This window comes from Sus scrofa, chromosome 15, assembly GCF_054392235.1.
Source record: "Sus scrofa isolate SSC_HxYL_T2T_F1_AM1 chromosome 15, Sscrofa_HxYL_maternal_Yorkshire_Landrace_v2.0, whole genome shotgun sequence".
Classification (NCBI taxonomy): domain Eukaryota; kingdom Metazoa; phylum Chordata; class Mammalia; order Artiodactyla; family Suidae; genus Sus; species Sus scrofa.
In genome coordinates, this window is record NC_139397.1 from 16928517 (window position 1) to 16955762 (window position 27246).

Sequence of the window (27246 nt, forward strand, 5' to 3'; positions counted from 1 at the left end):
AAAATGGAAACAATATAAAATGAAGTAGGTCAGAGCACTTCTTGTTGGATTATTCAACATTTGTTTCTTATATAATAATAGGCCACGTGGCAAACTGGAGTGAAAAGCAGGTGCTTCCAGTTATTCTTCTAGTTTTTCACACTCTAATCCTCCCAATGTGTTTGACTTTTCCCTAAAGTTCTCCATCTTTTCCCCTCTATAGTTAGCTCTCATCTTCTCTGTCCCCTCCACCTCCACATGGCTAGCTCATTCCCACACTGAGTTATCTTCATACCTTTAACTATTCATTCACATCTTATTAGGGTTCTTTCAAGAGAGCAATTTCATTCACTATCATACAACAGTCTACTTTAGTTCTGCAGCTCTTATTCTATAGTCATCTCAGGCCAGTGAAATACTTCCTAGTTTACTGAGAGGGACTACAGCAGCAGCGCCATAGAACAGGTGGTGGTGGGAGGGCAGGAGGAAAATTCAACCAAATTTGAGAACACAAAGCTTAGGGAACTGCCTCTGTCACAAGCCATGTGAGACCCTTCGAGCTCATTTTCTTTTTAGTAAAAGGATGATAAGAAGTGTGGCAGCATATTGATAGGGTTGTTATAAGCTTTAAGTAATATTAACAATAACAAATGCGTATTAAATGAGTACCACCACCCAGGCACTCTTCTTACATGTATTCACAACATTCAGTCCGCACGGTAAGCCTTAAGATAAGTCATATTAACACCCTCATTTCACAGGTAAAGAAACTGAGGCACAGTTTCTTGCCTAGGGTCATGGGGTAGAAAGTGGTAGAAGGTTAGATGCTTGTATAGCAGTTTTCCAGAGTGTGTGTTCTTCATGGTAAGGCTGCTGTGCCTTTCAAGTCAGCACTGAACTGGGTGCAGAGTGAGCTATAAGAACAGTGCCTGGGGTTCAGGAGGGGAAGGAGCATTCAATTTGTACTTCACACAAAGAAGCATTGACAGCTGGCCACTGCATGTGTTCATAAAGACTGTCATACATGCTAAAACAGCCCTACAAATCATTTAAAAGCCTGGGTAAATAAAATTAGAAATGTCATTCTTGTCATAGCCTGTTACCAAGAGACTCTCTCTTAACAATGCCAGCAGACCACAGATCAGAGAAGTGAAGCTGTAGGTGAAAAGGAAACCCGAGAGGTCAAACAACAATAGCCACAGGCCTGTTTGCCCCCAGAAATCATTGACTATCACTCCCCTCAATGATGACAAGCTGAAAAGTGAGGAATTATGGTCTCAGAATCCCAGATAGTTAGCAGCTTTGGGGCTTGGCTGGTATACAGACAAGAAGGTAGAATAACATATCCTGGAAAGCAGGGTCATTCTGTGTCCCTCTCCTTATGAGTCAGGTTGTCAGGGTGGATGTGGAAGAGCTGACCTTCCCCTCCCTTCCTCTCCCTGACACTTTCCTGATGGCAAAAAGCTGTAGCGTCCCTCTTTGGCTCCCATGTTTCAACAGAGATATATTCTAAAACCTAGAAATACTCTTGCATGTTCCCATTAACAAATAACAAACTGGAGTGGGAACAGACCTATAGGAACAGTGTTTGGCAAAATTTGAAAGAACAGTGCCAGCCATAGAGCAGCTTGGACATCGATGCCCCAATCTACTGTTCTAAACCCTTCCCATCTAGGTTTTTTTGGGGGGGGGGGATTTAAAGCACATAGTTAAAGAATCATACCCACCTTCTGACATAAGCTAGTAAAGACAGCCATCAACCAACATTGACAACACTGAAATAAACTGGGAAGAGTACACTGAAATAAACTGGGAAAAATACAGAAACAAATCCCCAAAGAGCAAACAGGCAGGAACACACATGAACTCACAAGCACATTTCACTTGATCACGCCTCAGAACTATAAACCTATGAAAAATACCCATGTGTCGATATCATACCCATTTGTGCTACTTTACACCCTAAGATTCTCAGGCCCAGTTGAGGTCTCCAGTGTATACTGTTCATTGGTTCCACACTTTGGCATCATTCGGAAGAGGCAAGGCTCTTCTACTGTCATAATGTGATAAAGAAATTTCCAAAAGATTCAAGGCAGTAGTACACCAAAACTGGTCATCTATCTCTAAGCTTGGAAGAGTTTGTTTTTGCTGGCCTTTTATATCTAAAAACCTAAAAAACAGCACATCCTAAAATCTAAATAGGCTGATCCTTAGACTTTTAAGTAGAGTTTTTCAATTCCAGATCACCCATCAGCACATCCTGTCTGCTTTACCTCCAAGTCTGTATGTATTCAATGGTTCAACTTCTTGCCCCCCCCCCACCCATATCCTTACCACCATCTTCTCCTGCTCAAAGACAATGAAAGTCCCTGCTGGGTGTTCCCTTCTCTTGTCCCCAGCCATTCATTCTGCACATAGAAACCAGAGCAATATTTCAGAACACACCTAGCCTCTTTACTCCAAAGCTTAAGCATCGCATGTGTGTGCTTTCCCATCACATTTTTCCTTATCAGAAAAAAGAAGATGCTACATGTCCCAGTCCTTATCACCATCAGATCCTTTCTCTATCTCCCTCTAAGCCTCAGTGGCCAGCCTTCTTCCTGTTCACTGAAGAAGCCAAATCTTGCATCTTTGCAGCCTTTGCTGTTGCCTCTTTCTGTCATGCTCTTATTGCCACATAGCTGACTTGTTTTGGTCAAGTTCAAATGTATAACCCTGAGAAGATTTCCTGACTACCTAGTCAAAGGCATCCATTCATTCTGTCAACATTTACTTAGAACCTAATATGGGCCAGGTACTGGATTAGACACTGGGGATCTATCAGGAAACTAAACTAAAATGATGCTCGAATTTTGGCAAATACATGAGTTGCCAAAGCATCTCGAGTATCTTGAGAGTACAGAAAACTTTCTTTGCTTTAGCCAGTAAGTGGGACTTTCCTAGAGGTATCATCAAGCATTTTTTACATTCTTGTAATTTCTTAGTCAATGCTGTGGTCTATTTGTTCTCTCTGGTAAACACTATTTAAGACATTCTTCCTCAAGGTGCACACAGCTACAAAAGGGGCTGTGCCACCAGTTTCCACGTATTCTCAGAGTAGTCTGATGGCTAGACAGTCTTGTCAAAAAAATCTCTGATTTCTATGGGACTCTATCAACCTATTTAGTCTGCTAATCTCATCATGTGGACCTATCTGCTCCAGGCCAGTCAGGAGGGATCTAAATGAGGCTGGATCACAAAAGAGTCCTCCAAACTTAGCACACTTACTTTGTGGGCACCATTTGTCTTCTGCCCATCGATTGCAGTTATAATTATCCCCCGCATTTTCACAGGTAAAGCACTTGAAGCTGTTTGGAAATGGTGTAGCTTTAAAAAAATGCAAAGGAAAACAATATGGTTAAAAAAGACAAATTTCAAACATCAAATATGACACAAAATTAGCAACCTTTAATAGATCAAATGAAATTTACCAGTCATCATTCTGACAATTTCTGTTTCTATGGAGCTAGGCTTAACTGCTAGACTTTGGGGCATTTTCTTTATTCCCTCTTCTTTAAATATTTCCTATTGAATAATGAGAAGGATTCCATAAGCCACTTGGAAGTATCCATGGTTTTTGTTCTAATTTACAAGTTAAGAAGAAATGAGGGTTAAGGGGATGGGCAAGGGTGGTGGCAGTATAGGAACCAATACTTTGATGTCATACTGGCCCTGAAAAGAACTGGAGTCAGATTAATTTAAGAGCTTAAATTCTGCCCTTCTCACTAATCAGCTGCAGGATTTTCAACCTCTAAGAAATAATTTTTACAGTAACAGTTTACCCCTGTGACTTGCAGAGGAATAGTAAAGATTAAACAGGAGGTTGCAAGAAAAATATCTAGTAGAGTCCCTGGCACATCAAACCATGTTGATTTTCATCCCTATGTACTTGCATTACAGCTATACTTACCTTCAAACAAGTAATCCTATTGGATATATGTCAATTATCCCAACATTAGACCTCAACTAGGAATGTAACATTTGAATATAAGGATGATAGTAATTCTCAGGCACTTGTACTCAGGCAAGAACGTTAAAGAAAGGAAGAATTATGAGCTGCTGACCATCTGGACTTGAGAGCAACTAGTATGCTCTTTGTGTCTTTATGTTGTTTCTGCTTTGTATTTTGTTGGGCAAGAAGTCAAAAGTAGAATAAATCTGATGTTTCTCGATGGACCAGAATATAAAGCCCTGCGTGAAACTTTCAATTCCCCTATTTTTGGAGAATGAAACAGATGAAGATCAAGGTAACCCAAACCATCCTACTAATCTGACCGCAAGTTGAGATGATAATTAAAAAGCAGCAGGTATTCCATATACAGGGGAGGATGTATATCCACATATAAAACAAGAGCAAAATATCAAAAGCTAAAAGTTCAGGGGGCACCAAGTTAGTTATAGCAAATATATTGCAATTATGCCTATGCAAAAAAAAGTGAATTAGGTAGGTAAATAAATAACGAACTCCATTTTCACCTAATTCATTATAGTTTAAAAAAAAACCTGAAACTCGATGTTAGGGAGTGAATAATTAATGAATAAATTGGCACAGCGTTTTTGATTTAGTGATTCTGGTAAAGTCATTAGCCAATTGAAGAGGAAAATGCATTTAAAAAGATTTTCAATGAAGCATTAACACTTAGCTTATATGAAGCTTGGGGTAACAGTAACGTTTCAGCCAGTTATATGAGTAAATACTTTTGAGTGTGAGACATTAAAATAATTTCACAGTCATGGTAAAATACTCAAAATACAATGTAAAGGAATAAATGCTACTACAAAATTAAATTTGTGACATAACTAACAGTATGTCACATATTTAATATACTTAGAAAAAAAGAGTAGGAGGAAATACAGTTAACCCTTAAATAATGTGGAGGTTAGGGAGACCAGCCTTCCATGCAGTTGAAAATCCTCCTGTAATTTATAGCTCTCCATATGTCCCTCTGCAGACCACGTAGCACTACTTAGAGTATTCAGTTTTTTAAAAATATCCACATATAACTGGACCTAGGCAGATCAAACCTGCGTTGTTCAAGGATCAAATGTATTTTTTTTTTTTAAAAAAAGCTCATTTTGAATCTTGGGATTATGAATAAATTTTATTTTACATATTTTTGTCTCTGAAATTTAATTTTCTATAATATTCAAATATCATTTTTTCCTCTGTAATTTTCCTCACCATAAAATTGCACTAAGCTTAAAAAGCTCAAAATTTGTCAATATAGATATTATGAAAACTATGACTATGCCATGCCATTTAAGCTATCACTAAACAATCACTACCAATTTAGAAATTTGTAATAAATGATAGTTGACATATCGGGCATACTTGTGTATATGTATATGTCTTTTAGTACATATATGTTCACACACGCTAATGTCTATAACAAAGTGCAGAACAGTAATCACAGTAGTCATATATTACTTGTAAATGAAGTCTATATAGTATTACTATATAAAAAGGCAGTAGTTTCCATGGGAATTCCTGTTGTGGCTCAGCAGTAATGAACCCAACTAGTATCCAAAAGGATGCAGGTTTGATCCCTGGCCTCACTCAGTGGGTTAAGGATCTGACATTGCCCTGAGCTGTGGTGTAGGTTCCAGACACACTTCAGATCCCCTCTTTGCTGTGGCATAGGCTGCAGCTCCAATTTGACCCCTAGCCGCATCTGCATTCCTAAAAAGCAAAAGGATAGTAGTTTCCAAACCTGGCTGTGCATCAACAGCATCAGGAGAGCATTTTTAAGAAGAGGGAGAAAAGAGAAAAAAATATCCTGCATCCCACCCTCCTGACTGCTGAATCTCTGGAGAAGGGATCAGGAGTATGTAGTTTTAAAAGGCTTTTATTGTGATGCCGATACTCTTCCAGATGTGGGAACCACTGGCATTCGCATTTCTACCAAATCATTTTTACATTTTTATTTATAACAAATTCTCATATATCAGAGAAGTTTTACTTGTCTGAAGAGAGAGAAAGGAGAGGAGATGATACATATATAGCTATATAACACAAGCACATATACACATACATATTCATATAAAATATTTATCATTCTGTATGGAATTTTTTTTTGTCTTTCCTGGGGACACACCCACAGCATATGGAGATTCCCAAGGCTAGGGGTCTAATTGGAGCTGTAGCTGCCAGTCTACACCAGAGCCACAGCAACACCGGATCCAAACTGAGTCTGTGACCTACAGCACAGCTCAGGGCAACGCCGGATCCTTAACCCACTGAGCAGAGCAAGGCCAAGAACCGAAACTGCAACCTCATGGTTCCTAGTTGGATTCGTTAACCACTGAGCCACGACGGGAACTCATCTACAGGTAATTTTTAAAATAATAAATAATACATGTAATAGTGGAAAAGCTGAGTTGTGGTAGCTTTTTCTAATAGTGACTGTGTGTGATACTAATGTAAATCCAAGTAGTATTCCCCTTCAAATAAACATGCAAATCTGTTTTCAAAATTGTTAATGACCATTGCAAAGGCTATATAACTTATGTATAAACAAACATCCTACAGTCAATATCTTTATCTAAGGAAGAGGTCAACAAAGAATGCTGGATTCCCCCTGCTAAGCCATTCTTAGGAACAGTATTATTATTTCAAATAATAACCCTTTTGAGACTTTAGCAGGAATCCAAACCATTTTAAAGAAATGGAGAAAGTTTCTGTCCCCATGTATTACCCTTACTCACAGGAGGAGGGAAGGCTTTCTGATTTATTCTGAGTATAAACCCAAAAGGCTAAGTTACAATAGGTGGCAAAAGGGACTTCAAACAGTTACTCTGACCCCTTGTCACCGATGAGGATTGCAACCTTTACTTACGATCCAGAGGAGGCCGAACATTATAGAAGTTGATGTTCTTGGCAAATGCCCAGTTTTCTGAGAAGATGAAGGTCTGGACCATGGCTACAGCGAGGGCATGACAGAGGAGCAGCATTCTGACCTCGTCTCCCTAGAGTGAAGAGAGACTTGGTTGAGTTTATTTGGATTTTACACGTCACTAGGAGTATGCTTTACTTCTGTTTGGAAAACTCGATTATTCAAATATATTAAACCATCTACTTGTTCAGTAGGGCCAGCACCTGTGAGTTTAACTGCATTCTTCCTGATCTGATGAAAGTTAAGCAAACCCTGCCTCCTCCTGGTCAGGCCTCTGGACTCTGTAGGACACCCAGTGGCCTCGCAATTCCAGGAGGTCATGCAGCAGCACTGGCCCACCTGCACCCATCCCATCCTAATCTTTTAGTAACCATGTTGGGAGGCAGGTTCAGCTGAAGTTACTGAACCACCTATCTGAAATCCCATTCCCTGAGTAAGTGCTTGTGTTTGATATATTTTGCAACTCTTTAAAAACTTGAAAGAAACAATAGAAGTTGAAGCAGTAGGAAGGAGTGGGTAAAATAAACAGTGAGTTTGAGAAACAGTCTCTGCTGGATCCCAGAGCACATAGACAGTGAGAAAATAACATGAGTCACGGTGAAATGCTATCCCCACCTGTTTCTGTCACAGCGGGAGCAAGGAGAAACTGCCAGAAGGATTCTTGGGGAAGCAGAATAACAGTTGTTTGAAAAGCTGAAAACCATACACGTAACGTTAGTCCTGACCCACAGATACTGCTCATCCTTTTCATTGACTTAAAGTCAGCAGGGTGGAAGCAGCACTGAGAAAGAGCTACATCTTAAGCCCTATAGGTCCTACCCCTAGAAGCAGACCTGCTAGTAAGGAAATTTTCAAGAGCAATGCTCAGAACCTGTATCATCACTGATAGGTCCTCTTTAACAAGGGGGAAATGTAGGCAGCAGAAAAAAGCATATAACTTGGGTTCAAAGACTTTGGTTCAGATACTGGCTCTGCTATTTATTAGTGCTCACCTTGAGCAAGCTCTTTAAACTCTATTAGTCTCAATTTCCTCATCTGTAAAGTGGCTTAATAACATCTGCCCTGCCCACACATTTGGCTAATTGTGAGCATCAAATAGAGGCTTGAGTAGGATCACGCAGGATTGTGTGCGTAAGAGCACCTGTAATACAAGTGCTGTGGAAATGATAAATCTTTGGGTTTAGCCAATATTGTTGAACCCTTTTCTACCTGCTGAATCAATTGGTCTCAGTGGGCTTTGGAAGTCTGCTAAAGTTTTATCTCCACATATCCAAGCATAATTTTTTGGGGGTCTTTTTAGGGCCACATTTGTGGCATATGGAAGGGGTTGAATCAGAGCTGTAACCACAGCAACATGGGATCCAAGCCTCGTCTGTGACCTATACCACAGCTTATAGCAAAGCTGGACCCTTAACCCACGAAGTGAGGCCAGGGATTGAACCCATGTCCTCATGGATACTAGTCGGGTTCATGACTGCTGAACTGTGATGGGAACCAAGCATAATCCTTCACATGGATATTTTGTTTGAAGCTAGAAAAACAATGTGTGAATTCTAGCGATTTTCATGTCCCCCTCTAGTGTTGTGAGTATGCTGGTTTTGCCTGTGTGGTTAATAATGCCTGCCTGCCTGCCTGGAGAGAAAGAGTGAGTATTAGACAAAATGTACCCATGACATCATACCCGATGGCTTTTGCCAAAGAGAACTGAGTCCTTAAGGGAGGTCTCAGTGTGAAAAAAAAAAGTTGCAAGTTTTTTAAGTTTCACAAAACAATGGTTTTTAGTTTTGTAAACTGCATTTCAGCTCAGTAAAGCATCTGACCTAGTGATACAAATATATATATAATTCTGCCTTTGTTTATTTTAGAAGCCAAAATTGACCTTTCACAGTTAGCAGGTTTCTAAATTCTATAATTAAGCTCTTTCGAAAGAAATGAACATTGGACCAGCTATGTCATTCGTTACAGACAAGTGGTTATACTGACACAAATTCTGCTTCTGTTCCTTCCTGTGAGTTGGACTTTTCCATATTCATTATGAGTCTGTAGCCAAGTAATGAATACCCTTTCTTTATACCAGTGAAGACATTTTGAGTTCAGGACACTAATTCCTCCCTCATAAACCTCACAATGACTGTGTTCAAAGAGAAATCCACAGGTGTTCTTGTAGTATGAAGAGGATGCCTAAATCACAGACTTCATATTATCTACATTTAAGTCCCTTCTGTATCACTATGTGACTCTGGAACTTGAGACAAGTTGCTTAAGCTTTCCAAGCCGTAGCTTCCTCATCTGCAGAACAGGCATAATGACAGTTCCTACTTCATAGTGTGGCAGTGAGGACTGAAAGACACCATGCATACAAAGCACCCAGCCAGTGCTGGGCACATGGTTAAAGCTGTATTTATCAAGCACTTTCTATTTGGTAGTAAAGAGCACTGGCTCAAGTTCCTGTTTCCAGAACTACTATCTGCGTAGCTTCATGCAAGATCCTTAACCTCCCTGTACCATCTATAAAATGAGAGTAATAACAATAAGACCAACTTCATAGGGTTGTAGGAATTAAATTAGTTAATGCATATAAAGCACTTGAACTATATAATTAGCTTTTTTCTCACCACTTTGCTAATTTTTAAGTATTTACTACTATGAACAAATCCTGAACACTTTGCACTCATAAGTCAGAACCCCTGAATTTCCTCATGAAATCTCAGCCAAAAGGCCATTCCCTCTCCAACATGCCATTACTGACACCAAGACATGACAGACATTTTTATCACTAAATCCCCAACAACATCTCTGTTCTCAGGCAGTTTGCATTTGAGAGAGAAGACAGGCAATAAATATGGAAAAAAACCTATAATTTCAGATTGTCATAAATCCTATGGGTGAAACACAGTAAGGTGACATTGGTAAATAAGAGGAGCTGCTTTACATATATGGGGGGCCCATATACCTGAGTAGGTGACATGTGAACAGATGAATTAAATGTTGAGAAGAAGGCATCCAAGCAAAGACTCAAGGGAAAAGAAACCAAAGACCTCAGATGGGAAGAAGTATGCTGCATTGCAGGAACTCAGCAGCCAGTGGGACTGGAGCAAACAGAGGGGGGAACAGACCACACAGGCACTTAATAAGCCATGGCAGGACTTCAGATCCAGCAAATTAAAGAAATTGTTTAGATTATTTAGCTTTGAGAAATAACAAGAAAGCCTCATCTCCAAAGAGTAGTAATTGGTCCCACACTCAGCCTTATTTCAGGCTCCAGGAAGAAAGGAATGCAATTAATAATTGAACATAGAGGAATCCAGAACTCAGATACACTGCAAGTTCTTCCGGAAGGATGACAAGAGACTTAAAAACAGCTGAATGAACAATAAACCCAACCATTAGACTTGTGTTTTGGTTCCTCCTTTCCTGGAAAGAGCACTGTAGGGAATGCAGTCTCATTACTACTATATAACCAAGGATGGGGGTTCAGGGGCAGTGCAAAGATCCTAGCACATGGCCACAGCATCCCTCAAAACAGGTCTGGACAGCTTGTTCAAGCCTACGAAGTTGAATGAATACCAGTGAAAGGTAGACCTCAAGAATATTGCTTCCATGTAGATGAGATGTATTTTCATGTCCATTTTTTAAATGAAACAGCATAACCTTATTCTATCAAAATTCTCCAAAACTGCAAAGGTTTTACCTGTCAAATAAGGAAAGCACTCAATAACAATGTCTCATATTTTCAGAGCATTCTTTGTAATCGATTCCTACATACTTCTTGTCTCCCAAACACCTATATTTATCTCTATCTACTTTTCAGTGTATAGGTTTGTGTTAACATGACTTTTATTTTTCACAACCAAAAGACATTAGGATAATGAAAAAGCAAATGACTAAATTATAGGATCTGAAAGTTGTTTTACATTTGGAATCATCTCACAGAGACTCTGAACTACAAGTTATCTGCTGAGATTGCTGAGTAAGCTCCTGTTGCAATCTTCTTGCAGAACAAGCTTATAGCAGACCTTGTGTTCTGCTCCAGAAGGAAAAAAAAATGTTTAATACAAGTTAGACTAAACCATTCTGGTACTTTCTCCAGGACCATCACACAGAGCAAAATTCTTCCTATGGGGGAGGGGGGATCTGTAAGTTTTATAAGGTTATTTGCAAAATTTTGTGCCATACATATTTTCCCCCTGGGTTAGTCTCAAGAAATCTGAGACTGACAATGGTTAAAAACAACTGCTTACTGAGCCAGAATACAGCCATTATGATTCAACTTCCTGTAACTTAGTGTTAAAATAAGAAAACATCTAAGAAAGCTCCACATATACATTAGGTATCTGGCCCATGCTTTTCAAACTTAGAGACAGCTCTTCCCCAGACACAGCTCATTACCATCATCCAGCTTTCCCAGAGAGTAAGCCTTGTCAGAAGCTCCTCACCTATGGTGCTGGTCTTCTTTTTACAAGTCCTCGCTTTAGAAGGTATATTAATGGTTAATTCTTGTTCCAGAATGCAGCGTGCCATCCACCATCCCTCTTTTTTTTGGCTATACCCATGGCATGTGGAAGTTCCTGGGCCAGGGATCAAACCTGCACCACGGCAGTGACAACACCAGATCCTGTAACTGCTAGGCCACCACAGAACTCCAGCAGTGTGCTTCTTTGCCAAGAGAGGGAAGAGATTTTTGTAAGACACATTTGTAGGGGTACAACAGGGATAGGCCACTTCTAGACATTCCAGGGAATGGCAGGCAGCCAGATTCATACATTAAGAAACCCCACAGAAGACTTTGGCCCATTACTGCCCAGAGTAAAGGACCTGTGTGACATCTGGTCCAGAAACAGGATTATTTCCCAAGTATGAGCCATGGTCATCACCTCATCCTGTATGTGGCATTAAGCTTCCTTGGGGAACATATGGGCCTCAGGAGGTAGCAGATCCTTGACCTCAAGCTCTTTTGAGGTAGGAAAGGGACCTATATTACTTTTTATATTCCCTACACCCACATTCAGCACATATATTTTAGAATGGAACCAGTATCATTAGCTATAACCTATAAGGAGCACCTTTTTAGCAAGTAATACAAAGGGTGTGGGCAGTAGTGAGCCAACAGAACATCCAAAGATAATAGAGAAATGATGGGATTAAAAATGAGATCTGAAACAGAAGAGACCAAGCAGAGGTGGTAAATACTGGCACTTCTTACACAATTGCTAAAAATGAGTCAGCAAGCACCAGGCCAAGCTCAACTGCCAATAAAACAAATAAAATAGATAATTTAAGGGGAGCAGCTCTACTAAGTCCAACATGCTTATCAACACTCGCATTTACACCTTCCTGTAAGCATCACTTATCCTGCAACAAGATGCTTTAAAGACAAAGTTTAATAGGCCTGGTTTCCCTTGTTAAAAGGACAGAAGGCAAAGAGGAAATTCAAAATTAGTACTGGAATTTTACTCAGAAAGACTGGAGAAGATGAAGACACTCCTTTCAAAAGGAGAAATTTGCCAGAAAACGTCACCATCTACCACAAGGTGGTTCTACTTGTTTCTGGCTATTAGGGGAGGTTGGCCAATGGGAATACTGTGGTTCCTATTCACTTCAGGAAATTCATTCATGGAACCTAGGCTGAGACTCTGTGCTACCTCTCTTCCTTGAGGGGAACTGAGGTTTCAGTCCAGCTTCACCTGGGCAGAGAGCCCAGTTCCTAAGGCTCAGCTTGTAACTTTCTCCACAGGTTCTCTGTTTCTGGTCATGCTCAAGTTTAATCTAAAATATTGAATTCAACATTTCTATGTGCCTGGAGTAAAATATGAGAAGTTTAGCTTATGATCAATCTATCATCTTTATCTGAAAGTACAACATCTCCATGGAGTACCATGGATTTTTTACTCTTGCATAACAACATTCAATAGGGGAAAATAGAATCATGATTCAGCCTCTGATTACAGCTTGTTCAAATCTTGAAAGCAGCATGATTAAAAGCCATGCATTCACATGAGACACTGTGCTAAGCATTTAGTGAACAGTGAATAAGACAGACACAGTCCCTGTGCAATAATACATTATTGGAGACAAAAAGTTAATGTGACCACTAGTGAGCTAGCTGTAACTTCCAGAAGTTAATACAATCATCTTTGATGGGGGCGGGGTGAACAATGGGCTTTAGAGCCAAAAGCCAAAAAAAAACTAGAAAAAATTCTGATTCTGTATTTAGTTATATAGGTCACAGATGCAGCTCAGATCTAGATCCAGTGTTGTTGTGGCTGTGGCACAGACCTGCAGCTGCAGCTCTGATCTGACCCTACCCCCGTGATCTTTCATATGCAACAGGTGCAGTCATAAAAAGAAAATTAAAAAAAAAAACTTGAAACAAAGGACAATGAAAACACAACCATATAAAATCAATTGGATACCAAAAGAAGTTCTTAGTGGAGAGTTCATTAGAATATAAGACTGCCTAAAGAAAAAAATCTCAAATCAACACCTTAACCTGACACCTATAAGAATCAGAAAAAGAACAAACAAAATCTAAAGTCAGCATTAGGAAGGAAATAATAAAGATCAGAGAGAAAATAAATAAAACAGAGGTTAAACACAATAGAATAAAATAAAACAGCTGGTTCTTTGAAAGTGTAAACAAACTTGATAAATCACTGGGCAGGCTCACCAAGAAGAGAAAGAGGATGCAAATAAGTAAGAAATGAAAAAGGAGAAACAACAATTGATACCACAGAAATAAAAAAAAAATAGAATAATATGAACCACTCTATCCCAACAAACTGGGCAACCTAGAAGAAACAGACAAGTTTCTAGAAACATACCACCCACCAAAACTGAACCAAAAAAAAAAAATTTGAACAGACTTATCACTAGAACTGAAAGTGAATCTGTAATTAAAAAAAAAAAACCTCTCAGGAACTCTGTTTAGTCAATTATCATGGAACACATAATGTGAGAAAAAATGTATATATGTATGTGTAACTGGGTCCATGCTGTGCAGTAGAAAAAAAATATATATATAAAGGAAAATAAAACCTCTCTACAGGAGTTCCCTTCATGGCTCAGTGGCTAACGAACCCAACTAGTATCCATCCATGAGGACACTCATGGATACTAGGTTTGATCCCTGGCCTTGCTTAGTGGGTTAAGGATATGGCATTGCCGTGAGCTGTGGTGTAGGTCACAGACTTGGCTCAGATCCCGCATTGCTGGGGCTGTGGCTGGCAGCTCTGATTCAACCCCTAGCCTGGGAACTTCCATAGGCTGCGAGTGCAGCCCTAAAAAGACAAAAGACAAAAAAAAAAAAAAAAAACAAAGACAAACACACACAAAAAAAACCCTGCAAACAGAAATCCAGGAGTAGATGGTCTCACTGGAAAATACTACCAAACATACAAAGAAGAACTTACACTGATCCTTCTCAAACTCTTCCAAAAGACTGAAAAGGAGAGGGTATTCCCAAAGTTATTCTATATAGGCACCATCACTTTGATACTAAAACCAAAGACAATACCAAAAAAGAAAATTACAAAGAAATCACATTATCTTTGATAAATAAAGATGCAGAAATTCTCAACAAAATATTAGCAAGCCAAATTGAACAACACATACACCAAGATCAAGTTGGGTTCATCCCAGGATCACAAGGAAGGTTCAACATATACAAATCAATGTGATATACCACATCAACAAAAGAAACAACAAAAACCAAATGATGATCTCAAGAAATGCCGAAAAAGCATTTGATAAAATTCAACACTCATTCAGGATAAGAACTATCACCATAGTATATATAGAGGGAACATATCTCAACATATTAAAGCTATTTATGACAAACCCACAGCCAACATAATACTCAATGGTAAAAAGCTGAAAGCCTTCCCACTAAAACCTGGAAAAAGACAAGGATGCCCACTCTCACCACGTCTATTCACTATAGTATTGGAAGTCCTAGCCAGAGCAACCAGACAAGAAAAAGAAATAAGGAGTATGGGATTAGCAGATACAAACTGCTATAAAGAAAATAAACAATGAGGTCCTACTGTATCGCACAGGGAACTATATTCAATATTCTGCGATAAACCATAATGGAAAAGAACATGAAAGAATATGTATGTATGTATAACTGAATCACTTTGTTTTACACTAGAAACTATCCAAATTAGAAGGGGAGAGGTAAAATTGTCATTATATGCAGATGACATCATACTATAGAAAAAAATCTCATCAAGCACAGGATCAAAAGCTTATAGAACTGAGTATCTCATTTCTAAACATAAAACTATACATTTTGCAGTGCTAAAGTTAGTTTTTCTGCTACATGCAACATGATACAACATAGTGTCTAAAATAGTGCTAACCTTAAAATAATGTCATTACACAGATCAATTTTAAATCTAATCATGAATTAATACAGGACCTTAAATGTGTTATTTGGGTGATGAAACAGTCTAATCAATTTTACAAATGTGACTTAAAGGAAAAGCTAAAAGACACTTCCAAAGTAATAGCTTTTCAAGTGCATTTTCGTCAAAGATATAATTTTACATTCTTTTGAGAAGGCTTTCTATAACACTGGAGGAGTAAGAGGTAAAAACTCCACATGCACAAAATTTAAAAGCTTAAATGTTTAGGAAGTGGAAACTGGACTTCTTTTTAACGGAATCAAAATTGGTTACATTTTGTTGAAGTATTTGGACAAATGTTAGGAACCAGAGTACCCGTTGTGGCTAAATGGGTTAAGAGCCCGACATAGTGCTTGTGAGGATATGGGTTCGGTCCCTAGACTTGCTCAGTGGGCTAAGGATACAGCATTGCCATGAGCTGTTGTGTAGGTTGTAGATGTAGCTCGGATCTGGCATTGCTGTGCTATGGTATAGGCCAGCAGCTGTAGCTCCGATTGGACACCTAGCCTAGGAACTTCCATATGATGCAGGTAAAAAATAAAAATATTTTTAAAAGGGGGAAAAAAAGGAAAAAAAATGGTAAGAACCTAATAAAAATGTTAGTTAATTAAATTTGAGAGTATCCTTCACATGGGTTGGACAATTTTTACCCAGTTTACTTCCATAAGTGATTTTTTGGAAGGCTTACGCAAAGTCGCTTATGCATGAATATCCCCAAAATATGACGTAAAAACCATACAGCATGAGAGAAATAATGAAGATCCATGAATGCTGTCCCTCTGCTTTGGGTTACCCTTTGCTCTGTACTTCCTTAGAGTCAAGTGAGACACATGTTCCCATTCTTTGTTAAAAGAAACTTTCCGGAGTTCCCGTCGTGGCGCAGTGGTTAACGAATCCGACTAGGAACCATGAGGTTGTGGGTTCGGTCCCTGCCCTTGCTCAGTGGGTTAACGATCCGGCGTTGCCGTGAGCTGTGGTGTAGGTTGCAGACGCGGCTCGGATCCCGCGTTGCTATGGCTCTGGCGTAGGAAGGTGGCTACAGCTCCGATTTGACCCCTAGTCTGGGAACCTCCATATGCCGCGGGAGCGGCCCAAGAAATAGCAACAACAACAACAACAAAAGACAAAAAAAAAAAAAAAAAGAAAGAAACTTTCCCTGATACTTAATTCTCAAATTAATGGGCCCTATGCATTTTTACATGGAGAGCACCAAACAACATATGGATAATGCCCAAAATTTGTTTTGAAGAGCTCCAGATGCATCACTTATTTGGCCATTTCTTAAAAAATAACAAACACAAAAACAAAAACCAAGGGCATAATATTAAGAGGTAATTTTACAAAGATATTTCTGCTGTCAGGCAAGCAAGTAAGGGATATCATTTTCTTTTCCATGGGAGAGGGGTGTTTTTAAATTTGTGAGGAAGATATAATAACTGGACAGAAGTTCTGCAGGGGAGCTGCAGGCACGCAGGTGTTTGGTGCTGTTAACAGGCGATTTCACTGGCAGAACTGCGTGGATATATAAACGGAGTGGCAGCATAGGCTGGGCATGGAAGACGTTGTTTTTATGTTCCCGGTCGTCACTTGCTGTACTGAACTCATTTCTTTTAATAACCAATCAAACCTCTCATAATAGAAATCTGGGCTGAAATGTCCAACAGCTGGCTAAGGACCCATTATTTCAAACTGGCTGAGTGGAGGCGTGTCATCCCCAGGATGCATTTTCTAACACACGGCATACAGTGCACAGCTGAGAAAACAGAGCTTTCAGAGTCAAAGGCGTGATGGCTAGCACGTCTGACTTCATTTAGTCTCAGCTGACAGAAAAGTGAACATAAAAATGAAGTGTGTATACAGATACATTTCTCATTTGGGTCTCTCTGTATGTATTCTAACACGGTGGAATGTCTATACTGAAGCAGCAGTCAAATAAGTTCATTTGGCTATGTGTCTGTGTATATGCACATAATATACACATACATACACGCATCTCATTCAATGAATTAAATACTTAAGAGCCATGTGCCCAGTGATAAAAATGTCTCCAGAACTCTGTTTAAGGTACTGTGTTACCAATCTTGTCAGCTGCTTTCGGTGCCTGCCTGGTTATCTCTCAATTAGGGAAGCTTTAGGATGCAGAACTGTTGCTACGCATTGGTCCTACTGTCTTTCTTCTATCCCGAGGCTTTAAGCCACTGACCATTGCTGATAACACTAGCTCAAATTCTACTTGATTCTATATCTAAAAATGTGTTATACAAGAACATGTTCATTGGTATCGTTCTGAAATAAGAGGGCATTTTAAAACCAACAACAAACTACATGCAAGGGCAAAAGCGTATCATATTGACTTTTGCATAGTCACAAAATCCAGAGCAGATTATTCAAAGCACTCTCTGGAAGCTGACAAGCTTATAAAAGCAATCCTAATAAAAAATTTCTACATTCTGCATATATAACAAAGTTATAACATGTCACTTGCTCTATAAATTGTCACTATTACCACTAGGAGCAGAAGGAAATGTACATATATAAAGATATATATGTGCATAATTTTATATTCCCAGAGGAAACAGAAAAATTATGTACATTAAATAGTGTTTTAATTGCAACATGAAAAATGACATTTAAGCAATAGTTCACAATCCCACAAGGGTAAAGTCAAGTGTAAATGCTGCCTACTATAACAGGGGAAGAATGGCCTTGAGAGGCTCTCAGGCCTGGATATAAATTCTGACCTTGTTATTAGTCAGATCTACTACCTCTGGCTGATCCCTCTACACTCTTAGACTGTTTCTTCATCAGTAAAACAGAAATATTAAAAACCATTTTGTAGAGTTTTGTGGAATTAAAGGAAAATGAATAAGTCCCTACCCACTGCTATTTTGCCAAATTATTAAATGGATTAAAAAGCTAAACATAGAGATTTATGGTCCTCAATGAATTACATATCAGCTGAAATCATTACAATTATGCCATATCCAGCTAGACTTGAGATCAAAATTCAATATATATATTTGCAGCTCTCAAATGTTATGATTATCTGAACATTTATGAGAGAAGAATATAAAATTCCTCTGACAAGCAATTTTAAGAAAACTACCCTAGAATATATGTGGGAACAGTATTGAAGCCTCAGTGGAGCATTTTCATTTATCTTCTTTCTGATAAATCTATATTCTTTGTTTATGCTCATGAATAATGGGAGGTTCTCATAAAGTTTGCTTTAAAAAGCAACATGTGCTCTCATATGTGTTATTAGCTTGTATTTCCCACTCTTCTTTAAAGGCCTAGTTCCATTATTTCTCACTCATGAACACACGATCTCCCCAAGCTATCCTAAAAGGGTGAAGCTTTCCCTTCTTGCTCCTTCAACTCCACCCTCCAACCTCTCCCACCCTGCTCTGGCCCTGGGAAGCCGAGCTATGAAGACAAAGCACACAAGTTTCTTTCCTGCTGGCTTCCAATTTGGTGTTGCCAGTGGTAGGAACTGGCAGATTGGAGGCTGGGAAGAGAGTGAGACCAGGGTATTTACTCCCCTAACTCCCAACCAGGCTGTTATCATGTCCCTCAGCTCCCATCCCATCGGCTGACTCCACAACTACCTTTTCTTGGGTATTGCTAAACTTTTTACCTTATCCTTTAAACCTGTACAATAGAAATGGCTTCCCTCTGTTGCTAACCCTAGAGGCTGGGACGTCTCTTGATGATTTCCCTAATCTAGACTACACCTTTGTAAACCACCCCTTATTCACTTTCTCAAATAACACCAGTATTAATATGCCATCTGGTTCCCACCAGGACCCTGACTAAGCCTTGAATCCAGGCTTGAAGCACCCAGTAAAGAGCCATATTGAACCAAACAGCAGAACTTGCTGTTACAGCAGGAACAGTTGCAGTGAATAAACAGTACTCTTTACTGAGAAAGCATTAAGTGCAATTGTTGCTCTTAGGTCATAGAAAACTAACAATTGCATCAATGCTATAAACCAATCAAGGTAAGAATGAAAGCATTAAAAGGGGAGGGGGACGGAGTGGGATGGATTTGGAATTTGGGGTTAAGAGATGCAAACTATTGCCTTTGGAATGGATAAGCAATGAGATCCTGCTGTATAACACTGGGAACTAGAACTAGCCACTTACGATGGAGCATGATAATGTGAGAAAAAAGAATGTATACATGCATGTGTAACTGGGTCGCCTTGCTATAGAGTAGAAAATTGACAGAACTCTGTAAACCAGCTATAATGGAAAAAATAAAAATCATTATTAAAAAAAGAATTAAAGCATTAGAAAGAAAATGAGAATACTAACCAGAAGATAAATCTCACTAAATAATATTTTAATCACATGAAAATATCACAAGCCCACCAAAATCCAGCTTTTTTTGCTCCTAACATCACTGAAGAACATCATTAAACAAGGGGGAGGGGAGGGAGGAGAGAGGCACAAAATTCCTGAAACTCAATAAAAGAGCTGAGAAAAATGAACACATTATTATGAACCACTGAAGCTTTAGTGTATTCAAGGTTGTACTCTGCATCATAAAACCTAATACATATCTGCACAGAAATGTACATTTATTTAAATATAATAAGTTCACTGAGTGGAGTGGCCGAGATGGCAGAGAAGAAAGTCCCTGAGCTTACCTCCTCTCAGGAGCACACAAAAATCACAAATATCTGCAGAAAAGCAATGAAAAAGACTGGAACCTACCAGAAAAGATCTATAACTAAGACATAAAGAAAGAACCACAACAAAACAAGTAGGAGGGGCTGACTTGAGATATCATCAGTTCCCATACCCTCATATTGATGACCCATAAACTGGAGAATAACACTACAGAGGAGAGATTTCTGAGCACCAGCTCAGGTTCCTCAGCCTGAGGATCCTGCACCAAGAAGAGGAGCACCCAGAGCTCTGAAGGCCATCAGGGCTTAATTTTAGGAGCCCCATAGGGCTGGAGAAAATAAAGACTTCACCTTAAAGGGCAAGGGTCCTTAAAGGGTCCACACAAAATCTCATGCACACCAGGACCCAGGCAAAAGCAGTAATTTGATAAGAACCTGGGCCAGACATACCTGCTGGTTTTGGAGAGTCTACTGGACATGTGGCTGCAGCTCAGGCTAGTGGAAGCCATATTTGGGAGCATTCCACTGGTGATCAATGCTGCTGGCTGCTGCTATCTTGGCTCATTAGCACTAAAACCTGGCCCTACCTAACAGCCTTTAGGTACCAGTCCTGGGTTGCCTCATGCCAAAAAACTAACTGGGTGTGTATATGGCCCCATCCATCAGCATATAGGCTGTCTTAAGACTTTATGAGTCCAGAGCTGCCTCTGCAAATGACCCTGTCCACCAGAGGGCCAAGACCCAGTTCCACCCTCTAGTGGGCAGGCACTGGCCCTTCTTTCCAGGAAGACTGTACTGGCCTCTAGATCACCCATACTCACTAGAGGGCAGACACCAGAAGCAAGAAAACTACAATCTTTATCCTGGGACCAGCTGGGCCTTTGCTTTGTCCACTGGCAGGCCAAAGCAAACACTGGGACACCCCAGACCCCATATTCAACTATATCAGGAACTGTCCCCATTCCCCCAACACATACCCTCAGCAATTTGAAATAAGCTATGGGATCCCTAGGCCCTGCAGCCAGATTATGGTAAATAGCTCTGTCTACCATTAGTCTGACACTAACTCTAGGATTTAACTTCACCTGCCAGTGGGTGGGCAACAGCCCTAGAGTACTCAGAACCCTGAATGTGCCCACCAATGAGCCAGCACTGGCCCCAGAACCCACTTATATTCTTCAGCCAACCACCTCATGGCCATATCCCACTAAACAGCAGCCAGCAGTATCCATACGAGGCAAAGTCTAGCAACCAACTAGGGCCAATGAAGCCTACCAGACTGCCCAGATACCTCACCACAACAGAAGGACCCACAAAGCCCTCTTCTGGGGAAAGCTTAGAGCATCTAGCTTGGATGATGAGAGGGGAGTGAAATGCTGGGACTCATAGGATGCCTCCTACAGAAGTTCACTTTTCCAAGGTTGAGAAATGTAACCAAACAACCATACACATAAAAATACAAATAGCAACTTAGAAAAAAATGAGGCAGCAGAGGAATATGTTCCAGATGAAGGAACAAGATAAAACCCCAGAAAAAAAGAACTAAATGAAGTAGATATAGGAAACTTATCTGAGAAAGAGTTCAGAGTAAGGATAGTGAAGATAATCAAAGAACTCAGGATGCACAGAGTGAGAAATTAGAAAGTATTAACAAACAAAATATATGAAGAACAACCAATCAGAGATGAAGAATACAATAACTGAAATGAAAAATACACTTGAGGGAATCAATAGTGGACTAAATGATACAGAAGAATGAATGGATCAATAAGTTGGAAGACAGAGTAGTGGAAATCACTGCCATTGAACAGAAAAAAATAATGTAAAGAAGTGAGGACAGTTTAAGAAACCTCTGGGACAACACCAAGCCTATAATGCAAACTAATATTTGCATTATAGAGGTCCCAGAAGAAGAAGAGAGAAAAAGGGTCTGAGAACATATTTGAAGACATAATAGCTGAAAACTTCCCTGGGAAAAGAAACAGTCAATTGAGGAAGCACAGAGAATCTCATACAGGATTAACCCATAGAAGAACACATGAAGACACATTGTAATTAAAATGTTAAAAATAAAAAGAGAATATTAAAAGCAGCAAGAGTAAAGCAACAAATAACATACAAGGGAACGAACTCCCATAAGGTTATTGGCTGATTTTTCAACAGAAATCCTGCAGGCCAGAACAGAGTAGCATGACATGTTTAAAGTGATAAAAGGGAAAAACCTATAATCAAGAATACCCTGTAAGAATCACATTCAGATTTTATGAAGAAATCAAAATTTCACAAACAAGCAAAAGCTAAAAGAATTCAGCACTGCCAATTTAGCTTTACAAGAAATGTTAAGGGAATTTCCCTAAGCAAAAGAAAAGGCCACAACTAGAAATATGAAAATTACAGAAGTGAAAAAACACATCAGTAAAGGCAAACATACAAGAAAGATACGAACTCATCTACACCCAAAGCTACTTGGGAGGTTAAAAAACAATAGTAGTAAAATCATCTGTGTCCACAATAAGCAGTTGAAGGATGCCAAATCAATCAGGTGTAAAATATGATGTCAAAAATAGTAACTCTGAGAGGAAGAGAGTACAAATGCAGAGTTTTTTTTCTTCTATTTTGGCCATACCCACAGCATGTGGTAGTTCTCAGGTCAGCAACCCCAGATACTGCAGTAACAACACTGGATCTTTAACCCATTGCACCATAAGAGAACTCCTAAATTCAGTGTTTAAACATGAACTTGAATTTAAGAGATTGGCAACTTAAAACAATCATGTATATATACAGACTGCTATATAAAAATCCATGGTAACCACAAACCAAAATTCCATAATAGATATATACACACACACACAAAAAAAATGAATCTAAACATAACACTAAAGATAGTCATAAAATCACAAAGAGAAGAGAGTAAAAGAAAGGGGAAAATTGCCCCTTTTAAACAATTTTTTAATGGCAATAAGAACATTCATGTTGATAACTACCTTAAATATTAATGGACTAAACACTCCAACCAAAAGATTGGCTTAATGGATACAAAAAACAAGACTTGTATATAGGCTGCCTACAAGAGACTCATTTCAGATCTAGGGACACATACAGACAGAAAGTGAAGAGATGGAGAGAGGTATTCCATATAAATGGAAATCAAAAGAAAGCCAGAATAGCAATACTTATATCAGGCAAAAGATATTTTAAAATAAAGACTGTTACAAGAGACAAAGAAGGTTACTATATGATGATTAAGGGATCAATCCAAGAATTGTAAATATATAAGCACCAAACACAGGAGCACCTAAATATATGAGGGAAATGATAACGGCCATAAAAGAAGAAATCAACAATAACACTATAATAGTGGGGGAATTTAACACTATACTTACATCAATGGAAAGGTCATCAAGACAGAAAATCAGTAAGGAAACACAGGCCTTAAATAACACATTAGACCAAATGGACAAAATTGATATTTATAGAGCATTCCATCTGAAAGCAGCAGAAAACACATTCAAATGTACATGGAATATACTCTAGAATAAATCACATGCTAGGCTACAAAACGAGCCTTGATAACTTAAAAAAAAAATGAAATCAAGCCTCTTTTCAGACCACAATGCTGTGAGATTAGAAATCAATTTCAAGAAAAAAAAACTGCAAAAACCACAAACACGTGGAGGCTAAATATTATGCTAGGGGAAAAAAAAACAATGGATTGATGAATATATCAAAGAGGAATTCAAAAAACACCTAAAGACAAATGAAAACACAGCAATCCAATATCCATGTGATTCAGTAAAAGTAGTTCTAAGAAGGAAGTTTATAATGATACAAACTTAGGGAACAAGAAAAATCTACACACCCTAATCTTACACCTAAAGAGACTAGAGAAAGGATAATAAACACAACCCAGTATTGGTAGAATAGAGTAAAACATAAAGATCAGAGCAGAAATCAATGAAACAGAGACTGAAAAAAAATATACAGGATCAATGAAACTAAAGGCTGGTTCTTGGAAGAAATAAACAAAATTGATGGAGCTTTAGCCAGACTCATAAAGGAAAACAAAAGGGAGAGGACACAAATCAAAGTTGTAAATGAAAAAGAAGAATTTGCAATTAACACCATAGAAATAAAATGGATCATAACAGACTACTATGAATAAGTATATGCCAATAAAATGGACAACCTAGGAGATATGGGCAAATTCTTAGAAAGGTAAAATCTCCCAAGACTAAACCAGAAAGAACTAGAAAATATGAGCAGACCAATTACCAGTAATGAAACTGAATCAGAAATTTAAAACTTCCAACAATCAAAAGTCTAGGACCAGAAGGCTTCACAAGTGAATTCTACCAAACATTTAAAGAGTTATACCTATCCTTCTGAAAAAAAAATGGCAGAGGAAGGAACACTTTCAAACTCATTCTATGAGGTCACCATCCACCCTGATACCAAAACCACACAAAGATGTCATAGACATAAATAAAATTACAGGACAGTATCACTGATGAACATAGATGCAAAAATTCTCACAAAATATTAGCAAGCCAAATTCAATAACACATTAAAAGAATCATACACCATAATCAAGTAGAATTTATCCTAGGGATGCAAGGATTTTTCAATATCTGCAAATCAATCTGTGATGCACATGAACAAATTAAAGTATAAGGACCATAATATCATTGCAGTAGATGCAATTTTGATAAAATTCAACATCTATTTATGATGAAAACTCTACAGGAAGTGGGCAATGCTCATTGAACATAAATCAATAAAGACCAGGTATGAAAAACTCATGCCTAATATCATACTCAATGTGAAAAGCTGATAGCATTTTCTCTAAGATCAGGAACAAGATAAGGATGCCCATTCTCGCCACTTTTACTTAACACATTTTTGGTAGTCCTAATCATAGGAATCAGAGAAGAAAAACAAAAGGAATCCAAATTGGAAAAGAAGTAAAACTGTCACTGTTTGGAGATCACGTGACACTATACATATAAAATCCTAACGATACCAACAGAAAACTACTAGGGCTCATCAATGAATTCAGTAAAGTTGCAGGATACAAAAGTAATACACATAAATCTCTTGCATTTCTATATACTAACAATGAAAGATCAGAAAGGGAAATTAAGGAAACAATCCCATTTACCATTGTATCAAAACAAATAAAATGCCTAGAAATTAACCTATCTAAGGAGGCAAAGGACCTGTGCACTGAAAACTCTAAGATGTTGATGCAAAAAGTTGAAGATGACACAAACATATGGGAAGATATATGCTGTTCTTGAACTGGAAGAATAAATATTGTTAAAATGACTATATTACCCAAGGCCATCTACAGATTGAATGCAACCCCTTCAAATACCAGTGGAATTATTCACAGAACTAAAACAAATAATTAAAATCTGTATACAAACAAAGATTCCAAAAAGCCTAAACAATCTTGAGAAAGAACAGAGCTGGAGGAATCATGCTCCTTGACTCCAGACTATACTACAAAAGTACATTAATCCAAACAATATGATGCTGGTACAAAAGTATACACATAGGTCAATGGATTAGGATAGAAAGCCCAGAAATAAACCCGCGTACTTAGGCTCAATTAAACTATGACAAAGGAGATAAGAATATATAATGGACAAAAGACAGTCTCCGCAATAAGTTGTGCTGGGAAAACTGGACAGCTACACATAAAAGAATGAAATTAGAACATTCCCTTACACCATATAGAAAAATGAACTGAAAATGGATCAAAGACGTAAAAGTAAGACTGAAACCATAAAACTCCTAGTAGAAAACACAGGCAGAACACTGACATAAATCACAACAGTATTTTTTTTAGATCCATCTCCTAAATAAAAGGAAATAAAAGCAAAAATAAACAAATGGGGCCTAATTAAACTTAAAATCCTATATACAACAAAGTAAAACATTGACAAAATACAGACAACCTACAGAATAGGAGAAAATATTTGCAAATGATATGACCTTTTAAGAGAATAATATCCAGCATATATAAACAGTTCATACAACTCAACATCCAAAAAACCAAACAACCCAACTAAAAAGTGAGCAGAATCAAACATTTTTCCCAAGAGGATATACAGATGGCCAACAAGCACATGAAAAGATGCTCAACATCAATAATCATGAGGGAAATACAAACCAAAACCATAATGAGATATCACCTGATACCTGTCAGAATGGCTGTTATCAAAAAGAACACAAATAACAAATATAGGTGAGGATATGGGAAAAAGGGAACCCTCCTGTGCTGTTGGTGATAATGTAAACTGGTGTAACCACTGTGGAAAACAGCATGGAAGTTGTTTTTTGTTTTTTGTTTTTTGTTTTTTTAAATAGAGCTACCATATGACCTAGAAATTCCAATTCCTCTCCAATATCCCCCCCAAAAATAAATAAATAAAACCAGTAATTTGAAAAGATACATGCACACCAATGTTTATAGCAGCATCATCTACAATGGCTATGACATGGAATATGGAAGCTACCTAAGTGTCCATCAGTAGATGAATGGATAAAGAAGTGGTACACAAACATACACACACACACACATACGAGTACCACTCAGTCATAAAAAAGAATGAAATTTTGTAATTTGCAACAAGCTCGATGGACTTGGAGGGCATTATTCTAACTGAAATAAGTCAGACAGAGAAAGAAATACTGCATGATATCACATACACATGGATTCTAAAAAAGACAATTAGTGAATATAACAAAAAAGAAGCAGACTCACAGGTGTAGAGAACTAACTAGTAATTACTGGGTCAGGGGGCCAACATGGGGTGGAGGAATGGGAGGTACAAATTAATGGGTTTAAGACAGGCTCAATGATGGATTGCATAACACAGGGAATATGGTCAATATTTTTTGTTAATAATGTAAATGCAAATTCTTAAATTGTATAAAAATTTTTAAATAAAAATAAATTGAAAACCAGAATTTCATATTAATGTAATGGTGTTTTGCTCTGCTCTCCTTCCTTAAAAATCTCATATTTCAAGAAACAACACTATGCTTTTATGTGACAATGGGCTTCTCACTTAAATTAAGGACTTTCTCCCGAAATGCCCTCTGGTTATTCTCTTGTTACCTCTCACTTTCCGCAGTCCCAAATCTTCCTATTGTGATAATGGTCTTAGTTAGCCTCATTTGCCCAGAGAAGCCCCTTACTTCACCTTCCAAATTTACTTGTTCTCACCTTGCTTAATTTTCTTCTCTTCTTTCACTCACTGCTAACACCACTCAAGGACACCTGAA

General features: G+C 38.4%; 2 protein-coding genes across 5 annotated transcripts in view; one reads left to right on the forward strand and one right to left on the reverse strand.

Annotated features, from left to right (window-relative positions):
* Positions 1-27246, forward strand: part of LOC106506169 (uncharacterized) — a 241299-nt gene that overhangs the window by 206787 nt on the left and 7266 nt on the right. The gene's annotated exons all lie outside the window — the stretch shown is intronic.
* The window catches only part of LYPD6B (LY6/PLAUR domain containing 6B), a 224042-nt gene that overhangs the window by 8150 nt on the left and 188646 nt on the right, over positions 1-27246 (reverse strand). For all 4 annotated transcript variants that reach the window (XM_021074898.2, XM_084998668.1, XM_084998667.1 and 1 more), the window contains 3 exons: positions 27188-27241; positions 6855-6984; positions 3247-3345 (listed from right to left, as the gene is read on the reverse strand). In XM_021074898.2, coding sequence (XP_020930557.1) covers positions 3247-3345; positions 6855-6969 — 214 coding nt within the window. In that variant the 5' untranslated portion in view covers positions 6970-6984; positions 27188-27241. The remainder of the gene's footprint in view (positions 1-3246; positions 3346-6854; positions 6985-27187; positions 27242-27246) is intronic.